The sequence below is a fragment of the Scylla paramamosain genome, chromosome 30, assembly GCF_035594125.1.
Source record: "Scylla paramamosain isolate STU-SP2022 chromosome 30, ASM3559412v1, whole genome shotgun sequence".
In the NCBI taxonomy this organism is placed as follows: Eukaryota; Metazoa; Arthropoda; class Malacostraca; order Decapoda; family Portunidae; genus Scylla; species Scylla paramamosain.
This window is the reverse complement of record NC_087180.1, coordinates 3,306,393-3,327,348: the sequence shown is the minus strand read 5'-3', so window position 1 is coordinate 3,327,348 and position 20,956 is coordinate 3,306,393. Positions and strand designations below refer to the sequence as shown.

Genomic DNA, 20,956 nt, shown 5'->3' with positions numbered 1-20,956 from the left:
GCAAGAAAGAATAAGTATTGATGTTTGTGAGCTGGTAAAAAAAGGAGAAAAGTTATGATGACATCATGGTAGGAAGAATGGCAGTTTTGTTTTGAAGGGATGGCCATGAAAAGGAGGGACACAGACATATGAAACCCAACAGCAGTAAAAAGAAGACACAAGAATTGACAATGAAAAAACCTGGCCAGGCAACTGAAGCACCAGACTGGGAAACTGGAGAATTGGAGCAATGTCAAGGTGTGCTGATGTGCATTCTAAGCAAGAACTGGTGTGTGTGTAACAAGTATTCACAACCCTCAACAGCTTGGAGGTGAAGTGATGCCATTATTTTGCTTTTAACACTTGGTAGCAGAGTGGGGTGGGGAGGAATTTATTTCCTTCCCTAAAATATCACCATAAATGGAGACCACTACAATGGAGTCCTTCAATGCTACATGGTGAATTTTCATGAAATTGGTGATTCCAACTTGTTTATGCATGACACTGCACCCTGCCACAAGGCCAAGGTCATGAATTGGCTTAAGGATAAGAAGGTGGATGTCCTGGAATGGCCTGGCAACTCACCAGACCATAATCCTTTTGAGGAGCTCTGGGCAAACATGAAATTGAAACTCCAGAAAAGGGACACTTCAACACTCTCTACCTGGTTGAAGCACTCAGACATCTGGGTGCATGACACTAAAGTGGATTATTGTAAAACACAGTTGGATTCTATGCCAAGACATACTAAAGCTATTGTGAAGGCCCATGGTGGCCATGCAAAGTATTAAAGTAAAGGAAAAAAGATTTTTCATCTTCTTTTTATCTTTTCTGTATACTTTTTGAGGGTATATACCATATTTCCCACCATATAAGATGCACCGCACCTATAATTTGGCAGGAGATATTTAGAAAAAAATAAAATAATCCCCACTTTTCCCTGAACTTCATAGCCTGTGCCTCAATCAGGCTTTGGTCCAAGTTGCAGCTGAAATCAACAGCACAGAATATCATACAAGTTTATCTGTGATCACAACTGTCACTGAACAAGTATGACTAGGATGTTACCTTACATTGCTTTCTGTCTTTCTCTGTGTTCAAGATATTCCACTATTGCCTGAAGAGTTACAGTGGTTCTATTCCAAATAGCTGTTGACTTGAAATGGTAAACAAAACACTCCCTGTGAATGTTTTGATTGAGCACACAGTCTTGTTTCGTGGTAAGTGTACAAAGTGTAACCAACTAAGGCCACTTTCTTCATACAAATTATGGCTTTGCCTTCAGCATGGTTATTCATTACCTTAATAAATTTACTACAAATTTCATTCACATAAAATGAGGCCATCAAGGGCTCTGCTTCAAAGGCACAGCAATCGGCTTTTATGTTTTAGCATTATTTTGGTTAAAGATCTTTATCTAGTAATTTTTTGCACTATTTTGATTTGTAATAATTACTTAATAATATATAAAGATATATATTTCATTCTAGGGCCAAACAATGGTGTTTAGATGTTACTCTAGTATCAGTAGCCATAACCCACTACCCAACTACCCATAACCACTACCCAAACTTAACCATCAGGGTATAAGATGCAGGGTGATTTTTGGAGAGAGAGAGAGAGAGAGAGAGAGAGAGAGAGAGAGAGAGAGAGAGAGAGAGAGAGAGAGAGAGAGAGAGAGAGAGAGAGAGAGAGAGAGAGAGAGAGAGAGAGAGAGAGAGAGAGAGAGAGAGAGAGAGAGAGAGAGAGAGAGAGAGAGAGAGAGAGAGAGAAAGCATGTCTTATATGGCAAGAAATATGGTACATATGTATATTATTACAACCAGATACAGCCTCTCTCACAGCTGCTGCTAGGTTGGGTCAAGTTCTCCCTAGACTACTTTTTCTGTAGCCTAGTGCAGGGGATAAACAGGGCGAATCCAGACACCTGCTGGTTGGCATCCTGTTTCACCCACCAACATGGAAGAGAGTATAACAAACACCAACTTAACCCACAAGTTGAGAAAGAACTAATTAACCATGTGGTAGGGACCACAGACAATATAGACAACACATACAAATGAGCCACCCATGCCCAACAGGAATATTATACACACTCTTGCCAGAGAACAGCCTACTTGCAGTCTCCCAGAAGACTGGCCCACAGTACCACTGGCAGAGCCCAAGGAGAGAGCAAACAGCTGTAAACTAGCAGAATATCATAAAGTCTTCTAGTCCTGGACACTCACAGCTGCAAGCTCTGGGCACTAGTAGCATTTGACAACACATGACACTCAGGTCACAACAAACAAGATGCCCAGACACACACAACCCAGAACAGTACACCACACTTTGGCAGAGAAGCGGAGAGAACAGGTGCCTATTCCCGTTAGTATGCTGCATAAAAACACAATGGATGCCAGAACAAAGAAGAACTGCACGTGGAGCCAACACTCACACATGTAGGAGTGGCAAGACACAGGGCTACAAACGCCCTTCCACTAATATTTAAATCCGCCCACATCATGGACTCCCGTAGGTCCAACAAGCAATTAATATAATGAGACATAACACTATTATTCCCCACACAGATATTTCACAATTATTTCCTCCTATAATATTGCCTAAAACTTCCCAACTGGCTATCTTAAAAGCACATCTTTCTTGTCTGGATGTCTGCTAGCCACTGAGGAGCAAGGTGTGGGAACACACAGTTTGCCCATCTCTGTGGCACCAACTGAGCCAGCCACATGACTGAGGAAGGGGGGAGAGGGAAGAAATTGGGGGTGGAGGACTGGGGATGAAATGAAAGACCAGCCTGCTCCATTCTGTCCACACTATCTTGCTCTGAAACTGAACATTATGTTCATACAATTGTAGTGGGGTTATTTGAAGGGCTGGATGAAATTTAATTTATGCAGCTCTGGGGAATGACAGGAAGTGGGGGAAATTAAATAGGAAAGTGCAACTTTTAAATTACACAAAGTTACTGTAAGAAGCACGCCATGACAAGCCTGTCTCTCTCTCTCTCTCTCTCTCTCTCTCTCTCTCTCTCTCTCTCTCTCTCTCTCTCTCTCTCTCTCTCTCTCTCTCTCTCTCTCTCTTTCTTCTTCCTACTTCTATGCCTTCCATAATGCCACTCATAACAATGTGTGTGTGTGTGTGTATATATATATATATATATATATATATATATATATATATATATATATATATATATATATATATATATATATATATATATATATATATATATATATATATATATATATATATATATATATATATATATATATATATATATATATATATATATATATATATATATATATATATATATATATATATATATATATATATATATATATATATATATACACACACACACACACACACACACACACACACACACACACATGCATACAAAGGGTCCTTGGGTGACACTGAAATTCTGCTCCTGAGCTGCAACATAAACCAAATTATGGTGGAAGTTGGAACCCATGCAGGTAAGCACCTGCAGTATGTTAAAGCAATTCCTTGCCCTTACTCCAATGTTTGGACAGCTCTATGCTTGCCAATGCTTTATGAAAGTTGCTGTTTTCATATCAGCAGTAGCTTCACCTTGCACCTTAAGGTTATGCAAATGAGCAAGAGCCTTAAATTTCATAAACTAACCTTTACTGGCTGAAAACTCTTCATTTTCACTCCCTTCTCCCTTTTCACTTTCCAAGGCTTCAAACTATCTTTTAGCCTTCTCTTGAATTAACATAAGGCTCATTGGGATACACCGCTGATGCTAGTCTTCCAGCCAAAGTGCTAATAAATGCTCTATCTCAATAATAATTAAACCACTACACTGCTTGGTTATCATGGTCAGTTTACAAGAAGAGCATTTCATTTGTTTAAGGATGCAGTTTTTATCCTCGATAATTGCAGTTGCAGACGACTGGCTCGGGCTAAGCAGCTTGCCAGTATTGGTCAGCCTTTCTCCCTTCTGCACATCTTTCACTGTCTAATTTAAATTTCATAGCGATTACTTTCTTTTTCCTTGATGCACTGCCATTAGAGAAGCCTACCTCATGCTTAGGAGCCATAATGAAAAAAAAAGTGAATACATACTAATCCAATGTGGCACATCACTGAAACTACCTGCCATTTCCTTCCTCAGTCCATTGCTGCAGTCTATCCTCTGCTGCACTCACCAGCAAATTCTTTGTATTATTTTTATTTTTCATTAAAATGTTTGCTTTCTTTATTTAAAATAGAAAAGACTGTGTCTGGTGTGGTGTAAATGTAAGAGATTAGTGTACTGTAGGGAACACTGGTAAGTGTAGAACTATTTATTTATTTATTTTTTTTTTTTGTAAAAAAATCAGCAAAGGGAAATGTATGTAACTATGAAATTGTGGAAGTTGAGAACACCATAAACTAAGGACTTCTTATATATATATTTACAGATGCTCCTCACTTACAAACATTTGAGTTATGAACTTCCACAGATATGAATAAGAGGCCTGACTCAGCAGCAATCCTGAGCTACCTATGCAGATCACCATCACACTGCCACACCACTACCTCATGCTGAATGTGAGGACAAAACACACACTTAAGCAATGCTCAGCTATGTGATGTGACTGTAATATGAGTTGCTGTGTTGCTCTTGTAATGCAAGTGATATGTGGTTTGGCTGACAGTGATGTGGATTGTTGAATGACTAAGTGTGGTATTGGCTGTTGTGTGGCTGGTATGGTGTATGGCATGGTGTGGTTTTGTGTCCATGGTGTGACTAGGTTCTACGTGTAGTGTGGTGTGGTTGAGCATTGTGTGTAGCATAGTGTGGAGACTAAGATGTGGGATAGTGATATGGCCAGATGTGATGTTGGGTGTGGATTGGCTAGGTGCAGTGTGACTGAGCATGATTTGGTTTGTTGTGTGGCCACTTGTGGTGTTTGGTGTTATGTAATTTTGTGGCTCAAACTGGGCTCAGGAGAAATCCTGAATCTCTAACAGCAAGGTCAAGATGAGGCATTTCGTTTACACTTTGCTGCACCACCACATCATGCTGAATGTGGGGACAAAACACACACTCACACAGTGCTAGGCTATGTGGCTAACATAATTAAGCATGCTTCAGTGTTTTCAATACCCTGAGTTTTGCAATCCTCAAGAGCTATGGCTTTGCAAGAAAAAGTAAGTGTGAAACTCAAAAACGTATTGTACACTCAGAATATTGTACAAAATAATGACTCACAATCATTACTACTTACAAACAGTTGTCTGGAACCTAACTCATTTGTAACTCAGGAAGTGCCTGTATACAGACATGTCACTGCAAATGCACAATATACTAATGCAAATCATGTCTAATGCAGGGGGTCAGTTTGCTTCCAAGTCTTGCTCTTAATGCTGGGATTTTAAAGTGTAACATGGGGAATGGGACACAACAAACTGAAGAGAACTCCATAACACAGAGTAGGGTAACACTAATGTCAGTGGAATGAGTGTACCACTACCACTGCCGCCAACTACACTGATGTTAATTTAATAAGGGCTGGCTGCACCTGCTGCCACCACCATACACAGTGATGTGAGTTTAGTGAGAAGGGCAGGTTGCAGCTGCCACCATTCACAGTGATATCAACACAACATTAGTTGTGTGTAAACAATAGCTTAGTGTAGTCATTTTAAATAATTATTAATGTACTATATTAGTTTTTAGTTAGTTATATTTCATGTTTTATAAAGTCATTTGTGTTTACTACCTTTAGTTACATGCACAAAAAGTTTCATGCTACAGGAAGGATGGAAATATTTTATTGCAATTTTTGAAATGCCTGTCTCAGCCACATCAAAGTCACTGTCATATTCTGCCTATTTTGTCATTGTTTTCATTAAAATTTTAAATCACTTGTAATGTGGACCAGTAGCAGAACAGAACCCCCAACCAACCTGACTGTATACATACGAGTATATATATAAAACAATAACTGTGAAATTTCTCATGATGAGGAATCTGAATCAGGTGATTCCTGAAAGGCTGTGTGACTCTACTGTGGGTGGGTGAGGAAGCAAGTGGACAAACAGTTTATGCAGAGAAGAACTGGTATGGGTGTGTAATGGCAACTCTATTGGTGATCTTTTGGCCTATCTCAAAGACTTTTGGTTATTCTCTTTAGGGACTTTGGTTGGACTTATGCTGTTGCCTTAGACATATGAAAAGCATTTTATAAAGTCTGACACAAAGCTTGAATTTCCAAGCTACCCTCCAACAGCTTCTATCCTTCTCTCTGTAACTACATCTCAGTTTCCTCTCTGTTCATTCTATTGCTGCTGTGGTATATAGTCTCTATTCTTACTCTGAGTCCATTAACAGTGGTGTTCTTTAGGGTTATGGCCTGTAACTCAATACCCACTCTTTTCTATTATTCATACATAATCTCAAAGCCAAACTCACTGTCCTATCCAGTCCTATGCTGATGATACCAATGCACTTTTCCATCTCTTCTTCAACATCCAATCCTTCAGGAATTATACAACAATTCAGGCAGAGAAGCCAAATAATGCCTGACTTCTGATCTTTCTAAAATTTCAGGTTGGGACAGTGTAGCAGCACTGTTCAGTGTGTCATAACTCCATTCCTGTATTTATCAACTCAACACAACTTCCAAATAACTATTCCCTTTTTCTTCAATGACACTCAACTGTCCCCCTCTTCTACAGTGAACATCCTTGGCCTATCCTTTACTAATAATCCAAACTAGAAACTCCACATCCTGCCTCTAGCTTAAACAGCTTCTGTAAAGTTAGGCATTATGAACCATCTCCACCAGTTTTTCTCACTAATTCTGTCCATGTATGGAATACTCTTCACATATATGGGGATCTTCCATTCATACTGTTTTGCTGAACAGTTTGGAATCAAAAGCATTTCATTTCATCAACTCTCCTGTGACTGACTGTCTTCAGGCTCATTGCAAGGTTGCATTTCTTGCCATCTTCTATTGCTACTTTCATGCTTCTTGCTCTTCGACTTCTGACTGCATGCCTTCCCTTTTTCCACAGCCATGCTGCACAAGGGTTTCTACTTTCTCTCACTCCTATTCTGTCCATCTCCCTAATATGTGAGTTAACCTGTATTCTCAATCTTTCATATCTTTTATTAGTAAACTCTGAAACTCTGCTTGATTCCTATTGTTTATGATTTAAACTTTTGAGGGAAGTTCCAAAACACTTCTTGTAATTATGGATATTCTTTTGGATCATTCTCTTCTGAGACTGGCACCTATAGTGGGTCTTAAAAAAAAAAAAAAAAAAAAAAAAAAAGTGATGTTTGGTCTCATCACTCTTTTTTTTTTTTTTAAGAACCACTATAGGTCTCACAAGAGAATAGCTATAGCACAGGAGTTCTCAACATTTTTAATCTTATGTACTCCTTGAAGTCTTTCCATATTCCATGTCCACATGCACCAGAATTCAGTCAGAACACAACAAATACATCCAAGAATTAATCAATAAATAATAACAAAATGTGTCCATGAATTTATCAGTGTAAAAAAATAAATAAATTAATTAATTAATAAAAAAAAAAAACTATAAGTATAATCTATTCTTAAATGTGCTCATGAATTCACCAGTAACATACATAATGACAACAATAACTGTCTATGAATTCATGCATCAGTCCAGATCCAATAATGGACCCGTCTTGTATCCTCCTAATTCCTCTTATGATTGAGAACCTCTGCTCTAGCATATGTCCCCAACTTTACCTTCTATTCTCATTCCAACACTGATATATGGATCAGAGACTATAAATGAAATAAGGCACAATAATTAAGAGTATGTGCTGTAGAAATAGTTATCTGCAAGGGGTATGTGTAATGACAAGATAGGAAGGTGAGAGGAATGAGTGTGTATGGGAGATGTGACATAAGCACCTGTGCAAGTGGTGTAAATTGAGAGAACAAAGAAGAGTGTTTGTGAAGAAAATGTATGTGAACAAAGTTGAATGCACGAATAGGAAAGGAAGACCACATACAAGATGGGATGATAGGGTAAAAAGAGTACATGTGTGAAAGAGATGTTAGCACTGGCCAAGTGGCCGAACAAGCAAGAAGGACTGGGAGAGGAGAAAGCTCTTCTGCCATGCTCACACCTTTGGGAGACACTCGGAAGGAAAGTCATCAAAGAAATATGCAGATGGAGATAAAACTCAGCTGTATCAGTCCTTAATATTCAATTCAGCTACCCAGAAAATAGAGCTCAACAAACTTCCTGTGTTCAGTCAACCCATCCTACATCCCTCTCCCTTACTTATGATCAACAGCTGTACATTTCTCCATCAAGTGATGCCCATTGCCTTACTACTTGTAGCAGTAAAAGAGGCCCCTTTATTGAAAAATACAAATTGAAGTTGGAAGCTAACCGTATAACTTTTGGTTCTGGTGTAAATGAGCTGAAAGAAGGTGACTGCTGCGAAGGTCAGTGCCACCGAGAGGCAGGTGGCCCAATGATAGGTGCGGGTGGATGCCCAGTAGATGGCCCACACCAGGCTGTTGACCAAGATGTACAGCAACGCATACTGAAACCGCAGGGTCAGGGTGGCATGGGATGATCGTTGGTACTGCTCCTCAAGAATGCTGCTGTCAAATCTGCAGAAAAGTGTAATCATCAGCCATTTGTTTCCATGAACTATAAAGATACACACACCCATCATTCTGTTTGGTAATTTGAATGAATGGAGGAAAGAAAAGTGGGCTTTAGATTTTTGAAAATTCAAGGACAATGGATAAGAGATGAATATGATGAGAGTTATCAGCATTGTCAACAATGATCCAATGTGGTTTTTTAATGATTGTTATTGTATTTTACCAGTTTTTATTCAATAATGTTTAAGTGTTTAATAACTATGTATTTACTATTAGTTATATGCATAAAAATATTTTGTGTTGTACAATCACAAAATATTTTCATTTTTGGGGGGATCAGAACTATAGTAATTTTCTGCCACTGTTTTCATTGTTACTAATGTGAATCACATCTGATGAAGATCATTAGCAGAACCTCCCATGTTGTTAGCTGCGAGCTGACTGTATTTCTAAATGCACAACACAACTCCAAGAAAATCAGACCCAATTCTGCCAATTCCAAGTTTCACTATTCGGATTACAGTGGTCTGAACCTACTCTTACATCTGAAACTTCCAGTTTGGTTCCTTGCAGATATCCCAGATTAGGCCTGAACAACTTCTTGAACTCAAACTCTGGCACCTTTCTTGAAGCTTCGCATTTGTCTGGAGGTGGTCAAGAATTTTGTTAATTACTGAAGAGCTTTGGTGAGCACTGCTGAAAGCCTGGCCTACTGAAATCCCCATAACTTTGTTTGTCTCATGGCCAAAGAGGTCATCCTGCAATGGTGGTGACAATTAGTTGAATGTCATCTTTTCCTTCAGCCACTGGTGATGAAGCATTTTACAATAAAGTCTTCCAGTACAAGCATCTTGTGTTGGCTTGCAGAGGTGTGTTGTGTCTTTGTTTTCTGTGACAGTGCTTAATCTATGCCACGGCTCTTCCATAATAAAGCTAATAGCAGCACCTGTATTGTGCTCTTGCATCATAAGTGAGCTCTTTCACTTTCATTGGCAGCTCTAACTTCAGTACAACACCAATCTCTCATGATACACTTTTCACTGTCACTACTTATATGATTCCCTTGCTCTGTTCTGAATCAACATTACTTCTTTCAACATGCAACTCCCAGCTGTCCCCTCAAGTGGCAGTAGTTAATGTGAAAAACTTGTAAGGGCACATAAAGGCTCTGTGGTTCTTTTGTCCACAATGACAACAGGATGAAACTTTGCATTCACAATCATTACTTATCAGGTGTCAAGGTTGTTTTTTTCAAGTGGCTCACCTTATTCACTGGTTTTGGCTTCAGGCCAAAAATCTGTCCCCTTAGCCACTTTGGATGCATCCTCAATTTTGACAGCTATCTACACTACCTCCAAAAAATCCAGTTCATTGTCCTGAGGACTGCTTCATTGCTGTTGGAACACATGAACCAAGTGTGTCTTGCTTCATCCTGTGGGTCTTTGATAGAGGTAAAATCACAGATGGCAGTTTCTTGACAAATCCATGCAGCCAACTCCAGGATCATCTCCCTGGGCTTCTGCTGTAAATCATTCCAAACTTAAAAAAAAAATTTTATGCACTATCAATCACTTGGGGTTGAAATGACTCATGAACAATATTATTTCCAGTGGAGTCAGTGTGGTGATATCCTTTGAAGAAGTCAGCTGCGCCACCAGGTTCAACAATAGATAACAGGATGTTGGTGACTGGTTAGTGAGAAACACTTGTGCCTTCTCCTTAAGAACAGAGTTTGCTCCTGTAAGGCTCACTGGGATATGCCACTGATGCTGGTCTTCCAGCCAAAGTGCTAATAGCTACTAAACCTCAGTAATCAGACCACTATGCTTATTGGTTATCATGGTCAATTTCCAAGAAGCAGAGGCTTTCATATGTTCAAGGAAGCAATCTTTATCCTTGATAAAGCACCCATTTCACTATTTCTAATTTAACTTCAATAAGAATTGCTTTCCCTTTTTTTTATGCAATGCCATTACATAAATCTGCTTTGCACATGGGAGCCATACTGAAGGGCAAAAAGGCAACAAAAACAAGAGTGAATAAGTGCTAATTCAAAATAGCCCACAAATGAGACTGACCAAGGCATCCTTTCTTGGTTTATCATGACATGACAATGTTTTCCTCCACTGCACTCACCAAATAGTTCCTGGTATATTTTACATTTTTAAAGAAAATTATCCATGGGGGTTAGGTAACAGACACACCTGTGGATGAGGAAAATCCATGTAAAATTAGTGCCCCACCTTAAGAGAGCCATAAATCATTGTATTTTGTATCATTTGACCTTATTTTGACAAAGCTTCTTTGTGAAATTAGCAAAACTAAAGATGTTCTGACCCTTTCCCTTCTCATTTCTCCTGTGACATCATGCTCTTCCACTGCCCTGCAAGCAGGTATTGGATATTGCTTTATTATTACTGATAAACAGTGAAATATTCTGTTTATGGTATTCACTGGCATCTAAAGACATATGACAACTCTACCAAGGTAATAAATAGCACACACACCCCCTCAGACTACAGATGTGCAAAAAGAGAGGGAGGGTATGCATGCCCTCTCTCTCTGCTCTGATCTCACCTACCCATCTTACTTTATTTACATCTACAGACTTCTTTCTCCCCATTAGTATTAAGGAGAACATATTGAAGATCAACAAGATAAGGTTTAAAAGCCTGAAGAAAGTAGTGGAGAAAAAAAATAAGAACTTTGTCAGCCTGCCTCCTCTACCACTTCATGTGCCAGGTATACAGGTGACCACCCTGTGCTTGCTGTCCCACCTCACTCTCACCTCGCCATGACTCATCTCGCCATCACAACCAACATCTCCTCAACTCCACTACTTCCTCAACGCTTCAATGTCTACCTCAGGATTGCCTTCTACACCAGCAAAAACCTCAATTCCACCATCTATTTCTTCTCACAAGAAATTATTTGATTTGTTAAAAACTAACATCCCACAACCCAAGAAGAAATATAAGTTCATTATCTCTTCTCAGCTGGATTGTAGCTCAACTGAACTATCCTAGAAGGGAATGTAGGGCACAGTCACAGTCACTCCTACATCTGTAAACTTTGACACAAATGAGACAGTTGTCTGCAACATATGCAGTGCAATCTTATGTGACACCCCTGCTCCTGAATGCATCTCTGCATGGAAAATTGTGAAACAAATGCTCAAAAGTAAAACATGTATCACTCCATGAGGAATCAATGAATGAAATGAACAGGCATGATTAATGTTGGTTTGCTGATAAAGCAAAATTAGAATGAAAAAATTGTTGCCTGCCTTTACTGGCAAATATCTTGGTTCTTCCTTTTTTTTCTTTTCCTTATTTCGTGGTAAACATTGCACTGATTCTAATGAAACTTTTACATATGAAAAGTGATAATGTTGCTATCTCTTATCACAAGGAGATATTCAAAATTTAGGTTCTTTATATGTATAAAACAACAATATTTTCTAGAATGTAAAAAAATTTTTGAAAAAATCAAATAAAAATTTTAAGGAAATTTAAAAAATCCCTTACAAAATTGTTTAATTAAAAGTAGTCTACTTGGAATTCTTTTATCAACTTTGCCTTAAAAATAATAAAGAAATATCAAAATTTCCATTTTTCAAAAAATTACAAAAAGATCATTATTGTGGTTATTCATGACACGATCTCAACAAAACTTTACATGCAAAATCTTACTATTATACATAATATAACAGGTATTCAAGAAAATTGGTTCATAAACAGTGATTTTAGGGCTTTGGCCAATCAGTCCCATTAAGAATATCCAAAAACCTTGTTTAAGTAAAGAAACACTGCATATAGTATGCACTTTGTGGCAGATAAGGTGCTACTGCATATAACAAGTATCTTATGTAAGCTTTATAACAACAATTTTTGGAAAAAAATATTCAGGGTTTAAAATACTTGGTAAGTATTTAGTAGAAAACACTGGCAGAAGAACTGACTTTTCACACCTGATGCAATTTTATATTTTCTACTCAACAGTAATGATTAGATCTTGGTAAAATTTTATTTACTTATTTTTTTATTTACATGGGGTGAAGTTGGATGTAAGTGTCTGATCTGACATGTCTGATCCTCAAGACTGGCTTCTCGTTGGGTGACAGTGTCCTTGGGTGAGACTGAGAGCCGAGAGAAGTTCACGTGGCTGTGGTAAACAACACAAGTGATGCATTCAGCTTCATATCACACTTGAACTGGTTGGCTTGACAGTACCTGTTTTTCTCGGCCTGGAAATTAACCTCATTCCCACACCAAGAAACCAACACACAGGTGGCTCCAAATCCTTGGTAGAGGGCATCATCTCAGCATGTGCCACTGAAGATTCAGAAGACATTTTCTTGGAATTCGCCCAGTGTGAACCAGCCTTAAGCAAGACTGATGATGTATATATATGTTTTTCCAATGAATATTTCTTTGGTGCAGCTTGTACTCCTTGATTTGGAGATATCATGACTTGCAGTTCATGGTCTCAGCTGGCAGGTGTCCATAGTGTCATCTCTCAAGAATGCAGGAAGTGTTAGGAGTAACCAGTTATGAATTTTTATTTTCTCTCATTTCTGAGTTGAAGTTGTAATTCAATTAAGTTTTCATTATCTGGAGTATATGATAATATTACTGATAATAGTATATCTTCACTGAGTAAAAGCTACAACATTTATGAGTTAATATAAGAAATTCCCATAGAGAGCCCTGTTACACACGTTATAATAGCCACTTCTTGCAGAAAAGACAATGTATGCATCTAGACACTATACTTATGCCAAATAACATAAAGAAAATGCAAATCAGTCAGTGACTAATGAAATAATGGCATACATTATGAAACTGGCATCCTTGGGCAGAATCATGTCAGGCTGCCAGACACATGATTGTATATTTTTTTTTGGCAGTGAGCGAGGGCTGTCAATATCAAAACAGGGGATGATGACTGTGTTTGTGTGTGTTGTGACAGTCTATAAATCTGATTCAAGAAAAGTTGAAAACATCCATTTGTGGCTGAAGTAAATATAGGAAAGAACTTGCAGTTATCATACTGAGCAGTGTGTGTGTGTGTGTGTGTGTGTGTGTGTGTGTGTGTGTGTGTGTATATATATATATATATATATATATATATATATATATATATATATATATATATATATATATATATATATATATATATATATATATATATATAATGTTCAGCATAGAGAAAAAGCTGAGAAAATACAATGACCATAAGTATGTAGAAATGTAATCCTAAATTGAGAGATTTAAAGTTGTCCACATTTTATTTTCTAAAAGGAGAACGATATTATGGATATCTGGTGGCTGACGGTGTGAACTAGATGTCGTGATATCTCCAACTGGCAACAGTGTATCTGTGTTATACAAAACAACACCAATGATGGGCAGGCCAGGTTGGCAGAGAAGCAATCCTCCACTAACTTTATTCTTATTTTTTAAATTTTGGATATTTGTTCACTTAGTATTCTATGGAAACATATTACAAGCACAGTTATGATCTATGAAGGACCATAAAGTAAGTTTACAGTTGGCATTGGATAAGACAAAATAAATAAATAAGTAAAATAAATAAAATATATAAATAAATGAATAAATAAATAAATAAATAAATAAAATAAATAAATAAATAAATAAAATAAAAGAATAAATAAAATAAAATAAATAAAAATAATAACAATAATAAATAAATAAAATGAATAAATAAAATAAAATAAAATAAAATAAAATAAAATAAAATAAAATATATAAATAAATAAGCAGCCCTCGGAAGGCTTATGGACCTGATGGGGTCCCTCCTATTGTTCTCCGAAACTGTGCCTGCGTGCTTGCATCTTGCCTAGTCAAACTCTTTCAAATCTGCCTGTCAACATCTATCTTTCCTTTTTGCTGGAAGTTTGCCTACATTCAACCTGTTCCTAAAAAGGGTGACTGTTCTAATCCCTCAAACTACCGTCCTGCTGCTTTAATTTCCTGCCTATCTAAAATTTTTGAATTTATCCTCAACAGGAAGATACTTAAACATCTATCACTTCCCAACTTTCTATCTGATCGCCAGTATGGGTTCCGTCAAGGCCGCTCTATTGGTGATCTTCTGGCTTTCCTTACTGAGTCTTGGTCATCCTCTTTTAGAGATTTTGGTGAAACTTTTGCTGTTGCCTTGGACATATCAAAAGCTTTTGATAGAGTCTGGCACAAAGCTTTGATTCCCAAACTACCCTCCTACAGCTTCTATCCTTCTCTCTGTAACTTCATCTCAAGTTTCCTTTCTGACCGTTCTATTGCTGCTGTTGTAGACAAGTCACTGTTCTTCTCCTAAATCTATTAACAGTGGTGTTCCTCAGGGTTCTGTCATGTCACCCACTCTCTTCTTATTATTCATTAATGATCTTCTAAACCAAACTTCTAGTCCCATCCAATCCTACACTGATGATACCACCCTGCACTTTTCCATGTCTTTTTATAGATGTCCAACCCTTCAGGAGGTAAACATTTCACGCAGGGAAGCCACAGAACGCTTGACTTCTGATCTTTCTAAAATTGGGGCTGAGCAAACTTGGTATTGTTTAATGCCTCAAAAACTCAATTCCTTCATCTATCAACTTGACACAACCTTCCAGACAATTATCCCCTCTTCTTCAATGACACTCAACTGTCCCTCCTCTTCTACACTGAACATCCTCGGTCTGTCCTTTACTTATAATGTGAACTGGAAACTTCACATCTCATCTCTAGCTAAAACAGCTTCTATGAAGTTAGGTGTTCTGAGACATCTCCGCCAGATTTTCTCACTCCCCCAGCTGCTAACTCTGTACAAGGGCCTTATCCGTCCATGTATGGAGTATGCTTCACATGTCTGTGGGTGTTCCACTCATACTGCTCTTCTAGACAGGGTGGAATCAAAAGCTTTTCATCTCATCAAGTCCTCTCCTCTAACTGACTGTCTTCAGCCTCTCTCTCACTGCCGCAGTGTTGCATATCTAGCTGTCTTCTACTGCTATTTTCATGCTAACTGCTCATCTGATCTTGCTAACTGCATGCCTTCCCTCCTCCTGCAGCCTCACTGCACAAGACTTTCTTCTTTCTCTCACCCCTATTCTGTCCACCTCTTTAACACAAGAGTTAACCAGTATTCTCAATCATTCATCCCTTTCTCTGGTAAACTCTGGAACTCCCTGCCTGCTTCTGTATTTCCACCTTCCTATGACTTGAATTCCTTCAAGAGGGAGGTTTCAAGACACTTATTCATCAATTTTTGACCACTGCTTTGACCCTTTTATGGAATTGGCATTTCAGTGGGCATTTTTTTATTGGATTTTTGTTGCCCTTGGCCAGTGTCCTTCCTAAAAAAAAAAAAAAAAAAAAAAAAAAAAAAAAAATTGTCCCTTCGGCATATACCACCCATGGGTAACCCCCAAAAATAAATAAATGTAAATAAATAAATAAATAAATAAATAAATAAATAAATAAATAATAATAATAAATATGTAAATAAATAAAAATAAATAAATACAAATAAATAGATAAATAAATAAATAAAAGAAAGAAAGAAAGAAAAAAGTGATGAACACTGGTAAGTTGCCTCTCATCACCTGTGTTATTTGAATTTGTGGTTGGCAACAATCCGTGTAAAAGTGAAACTGTGGATACCAAAACATTGGATAACAAGGGATGACTGTATATACATGACTTAATTTAAAAAAAAAAGATTGTGTTTGGTGTAGTGTGTAGCAGAGTGTGAAAAGTAAAAGATGAGTGCATCAGAGGGCAGTGAGCAAGTGTACTACAGGGGAGAGAGAGAGAGAGAGAGAGAGAGAGAGAGAGAGAGAGAGAGAGAGAGAGAGAGAGAGAGAGAGAGAGAGAGAGAGAGAGAGAGAGAGAGAGAGAGAGAGAGAGAGAGAGAGAGAGAGAGAGAGAGAGAGAGAGAGATGAAAAGTAAAAGATGAGTACATGAGGGCAGTGTGCAAGTGTACTACTGGAGGGGGAGGGGGGGAGGGGAGAGAGAGAGAGAGAGAGAGAGAGAGAGAGAGAGAGAGAGAGAGAGAGAGAGAGAGAGAGAGAGAGAGAGAGAGAGAGAGAGAGAGAGAGAGAGAGAGAGAGAGAGAGAGAGAGAGAGAAGCAAAGTGAAATGTACACATAACTACAAAACAGAAGAAGTATAGCCCACCATAAACCAAGGACTCCCTGCACTGGCACACTGAACCTGGTTATTATTGGGTTCATGGGTGCGAAGTGAAATGTACACATAACTACAAAACAGAAGTATGGCCTGCCATAAACTGAGGACTCCCTGCACTGGCACACCAAACCTGGTTATTATTGGGTTCATGGGTACTGTATGGGTCTAAGAGGGTTGTAATACATTATCCAGTTTTCAATGTTATCAAGCAAGGTTTTGGGTGCTATGGCCTAGACAAATGAGAAATAACTGCAGTTTGAAATATTGAAATACTCATCCTTCTAAGGAACATGTTGAAAGAGAATACTTCCAGCATTAATGAAAGTGGAAGTTGATGGATAGTAACAGGTAAGTTAGACCATACAAGCAAGCACTGAGGGACAATTTTCAAGATCAACAAGAGAGGGTCAAACCCAAAGAAGGTACAGAAAACTTCCTAATGAAAAATTTCAATAAGAGGTGAAATATAGTCAGAATACAGAGATGAGAAGGAAGAGTAAATCTAAAATCATATAAACTTGATTTTTCAGTAAAGATTTGATCAAAGGGTTGAGTTTTAGTCTGAATAGCTCAAAGAAATGATAAAAAAAGATAAGGAAAAATTGTTGGAGACATTTTTGTTTATGTACATTAGATATCTAAAATGTTGGTATGTAGGAGTCTGATGTCTACCAAGCACAACACTAGGTGTTACTTGTTTCGAGGGTTCCAATCACAAGGCTAATATTCCATTACATCATGAATTTGAACGCTAATGTAATCATTGTCAAACAGCATCACCAAGCACATCAATACTTGGTATATACAAGACACTATTATTTCAGTGAATTTCATACTGTGATCCAAAATGTTTCACACAAATTGTGCACTGATTTGAGATTGACCGTACAAGAGACATGGAAAGCAGATCTGGTAAGATTTTAACATTTCCTATTGATATAGGTTAGGCAAATCATAGAAAAAATTTAGCACAATTTTCTGCAGAAACATAATGAGCATGAGTTTCATGAGATGGAACATTAAATTACCATCTATGACCTCCCTCTTCATCCTGAAAATTGTAAGAGCATGCAATTATACCATGCTAACTCTCCTCATGACTTCTGGCACCTAGCCAAATACATCTCCAATAACTTTGCTTCTTCTTCTTTCCCTCCTTTATTTCAGTCCTTTATTTCAACCAGATGGCACCACTGCTATCACATCTATCTCTAAAGCTGAACTCTTTCCTCAAACTTTTGCTAAATACTATACCTTGGATGATTCAGGGCTTGTTCCTCCCTCTCCTCCATGCTCTGACTACGTCATGCTACCTATTAAAATTCTTCGCAATGATGTTTTCCATGCACTCACTGGCCTAAACCCACGGAAGGCATATGGACCTGATGGGGTCCCTCCTATTGTTCTCCGAAACTGCGCCTCTGTGTTTGCACCTTGCCTACTCAAACTCTTTCAACTATGTCTGTCAACATCTACCTTTCCTTCTTGCTGGAAGTTTGCCTACATTCAGCCTGTTCCTAAAAAGGGTGACCATTCTAATCCCTCAAACTACCATCCTATTGCCTTAATTTCTTGCCTATCTAAATTTTTTAATCTATCCTTAACAGGAAGATTCTTAAACATCAATCACTTCACAACCTTCTATCTGATTGCCAATGTGGGTTCCATCAAGGCTGCTCTACTGGTGATCTGACTTCCCTTACCGAGTCTTGGTCATCCTCTTTTAGAGATTTTGGTGAGACTTTTGCCATTGCCTTAGACATATCAAAAACTTTTGATAGAGTCTGGCACAAAGCTTTGATTTCCAAACTACCCTCCTATGGCTTCTATTCTTCTCTCTGTAACTTTACCTCAAGTTTCCTCTCTGGCTGTTCTATTGCTGATGGGGTCACTGTTCTTCTAAATCTATTAACAGTGGTGTTCCTCAGGGTTCTATCCTTTCATCCACTCTCTTCCTATTATTCATCAATGATCTAAACAAATTTCTTGTCCTATCCACTCCTATGCTGATGATACCACCCTGCATTTTTCCACATCTTTTTGTAGGTGTCCAACCCTTCAGGAAGTAAAACAGTTCATGCAGAGAGGCCATAGAATGCCTGAGTTCTGATCTCTCTAAAATTTCTGATTGGGGCAGAGCAAACTTAGTACTGTTTAATGCCCCAAAATCTCTATCCCTCCATCTATCAACTTGACACAACCTCCCAGACAACTATTCCCTCTTCTTCAATGACACTCAACTGTCCCACTCTTCTACACTGAACATCCTCAGTCTGTCCTTTACTTATAATCTGAACTGGAAACTTCACATCTTATCCCTAGATAAAACAGCTTCTATGAAGTTAGGCATTCTGAGATGTCTCTGCCAGTTTTTCTCACCCCCCAGCTGCTAACTCTGTACAAGGGCCTTATCCATCCATGTATGGAGTATGCTTCACATATCTGGGGGTGGGTTCCACTCATACCACTCTTCTAGACAGGGTGGAATCAAAAGCTTTTCATCTCATCAAATTCTCTCTTGTAACTGTCTTCAGCCTCTTTCTCATTGCCGCAACATTGCATCTCTTGCTATCTTCTACTGCTATTTTCATGCTAACTACTCTTCTGATCTTGCTAACTGCATGCCTCCCCTCCTCCCGCAGCCTTGCTGCACAAAGCTTTCTTCTTTCTCTCACCCCTATTTTGTCCACCTCTCTAATGCAAGAGTTAGCCAGTATTCTCAATCATTCATCCCCTTCACTGGTAAACTCTGGAATGCCCTGCCTGCTTCTGTATTTCCATCTTCCTATGACTTGAAGAGGGAGGTTTTTGACTACCGCTTTGGACCCTGTTCAGGGACTGGCATCTCAGTGGGCCTTTTTTTTTTTTTAAATTGGATTTTTGTTGCCCTTGGCTGGTGTCCCTCCTACATAAAAAGAAAAGAAATAAAAAATAAAAGGAATAAAAAATAAAAAAAAGGATTAGTGTATGAGGAATTTACGAGTATGCTTCCATAAGCATTAATCCTTACAATTATATAACTTTTGCAACTTTTTTGCTGTCCATCATGTTTGCAATCTTTTAAACAGCAAGCTTCCACAGCATGGGTCCAATGCAACACTTGTTTATCTTTCATAATTATGCTTTCACCCTCTTTCTACAGTTTGGAGACCTATCTCTATCTATTCAAAATACATTCTACCATCTTACTAGACTTGCTAAAACTTTCATGTTATACATATGGTGTATATTACAAAGAAATAGACTTGCAACAAAAGAAATGCAAAGAACACAAAGTATACAACACAGGAAAGATGAAGCTCCTTTACCACCTGGAGTTCTCTCCAGGCAGGTAAAAAAGGAAGAAATAAAGTACAGCATGGAATTTGCATGGATAGTTCTTCTATATGGGTCAGAAACTTGGACAATGACAACAAGAACATCTTCACAAATACAAGCAGCAGAAATGAGAGTTCTGAGAATGATCCGAGGTGTGACCAGACTTGATAGAATTAGAAATGAAGAAACCAGAGAGAGATTAGGGATAACATCTGTACTGAAGATAATTGAAAAGAACAAATTGAGATGGTATGGACATGTCCAAAGAAAGGAAGATATAAGATACACAAGGAAGTTTCTGGAATGGGTTCCTCTAGGCAGGAGGCCGGTGGGACGACCTAGGAAGCAATGGATGCAGGGAGTTGAAGAAGCTGCTGAACGAAGAGGAAGAAATCTACAAGAAATAACCAGAGATGAGGATTTCATGGATAGAGACCTTTGGAGAAGATTCGTAGAGGCCGGACACTGACAGGCATTGCCTACCTTGCGTCTGGTGAGAAAGGTGAGAAAGTTCTTTTAATAAGACAGATTTCAGTGCACTCTAATCTATGCCTTACTTGGGATCCCACCAGGTGGAGGCAGCACGCTCAAACAGCAGGGGACAACAGCTGCGGCGACGGCGAGAGCCCAGCATGAGAGCATGTAGATTGGGAGTGAGGGATAACCTAATGGCTTCCTCCTCGTCCATCACTCCCTCCCGCCCTGCTCCCCCTCCCTGGCCCCACCTCCCGGACACCATTTCACTGCCAGTTATTTTCTGCAGGATAGCTTTGTCAAGTGTCCCTGTAGAAAAGAATGAGTTTAAATGTTTATAGTGAATAATTATTACA

General features: G+C 38.5%; 1 protein-coding gene across 7 annotated transcripts in view; it reads right to left on the bottom strand.

Annotated features, from left to right (window-relative positions):
* The window catches only part of LOC135116168 (adenylate cyclase type 9-like), a 160,914-nt gene that overhangs the window by 123,634 nt on the left and 16,324 nt on the right, over positions 1–20,956 (bottom strand). For all 7 annotated transcript variants that reach the window (XM_064033444.1, XM_064033447.1, XM_064033445.1 and 4 more), the window contains exons 2-3: positions 20,684–20,909; positions 8,384–8,609 (exon numbers count right to left, since the gene is read on the bottom strand). In XM_064033444.1, coding sequence (XP_063889514.1) covers positions 8,384–8,609; positions 20,684–20,865 — 408 coding nt within the window. In that variant the 5' untranslated portion in view covers positions 20,866–20,909. The remainder of the gene's footprint in view (positions 1–8,383; positions 8,610–20,683; positions 20,910–20,956) is intronic.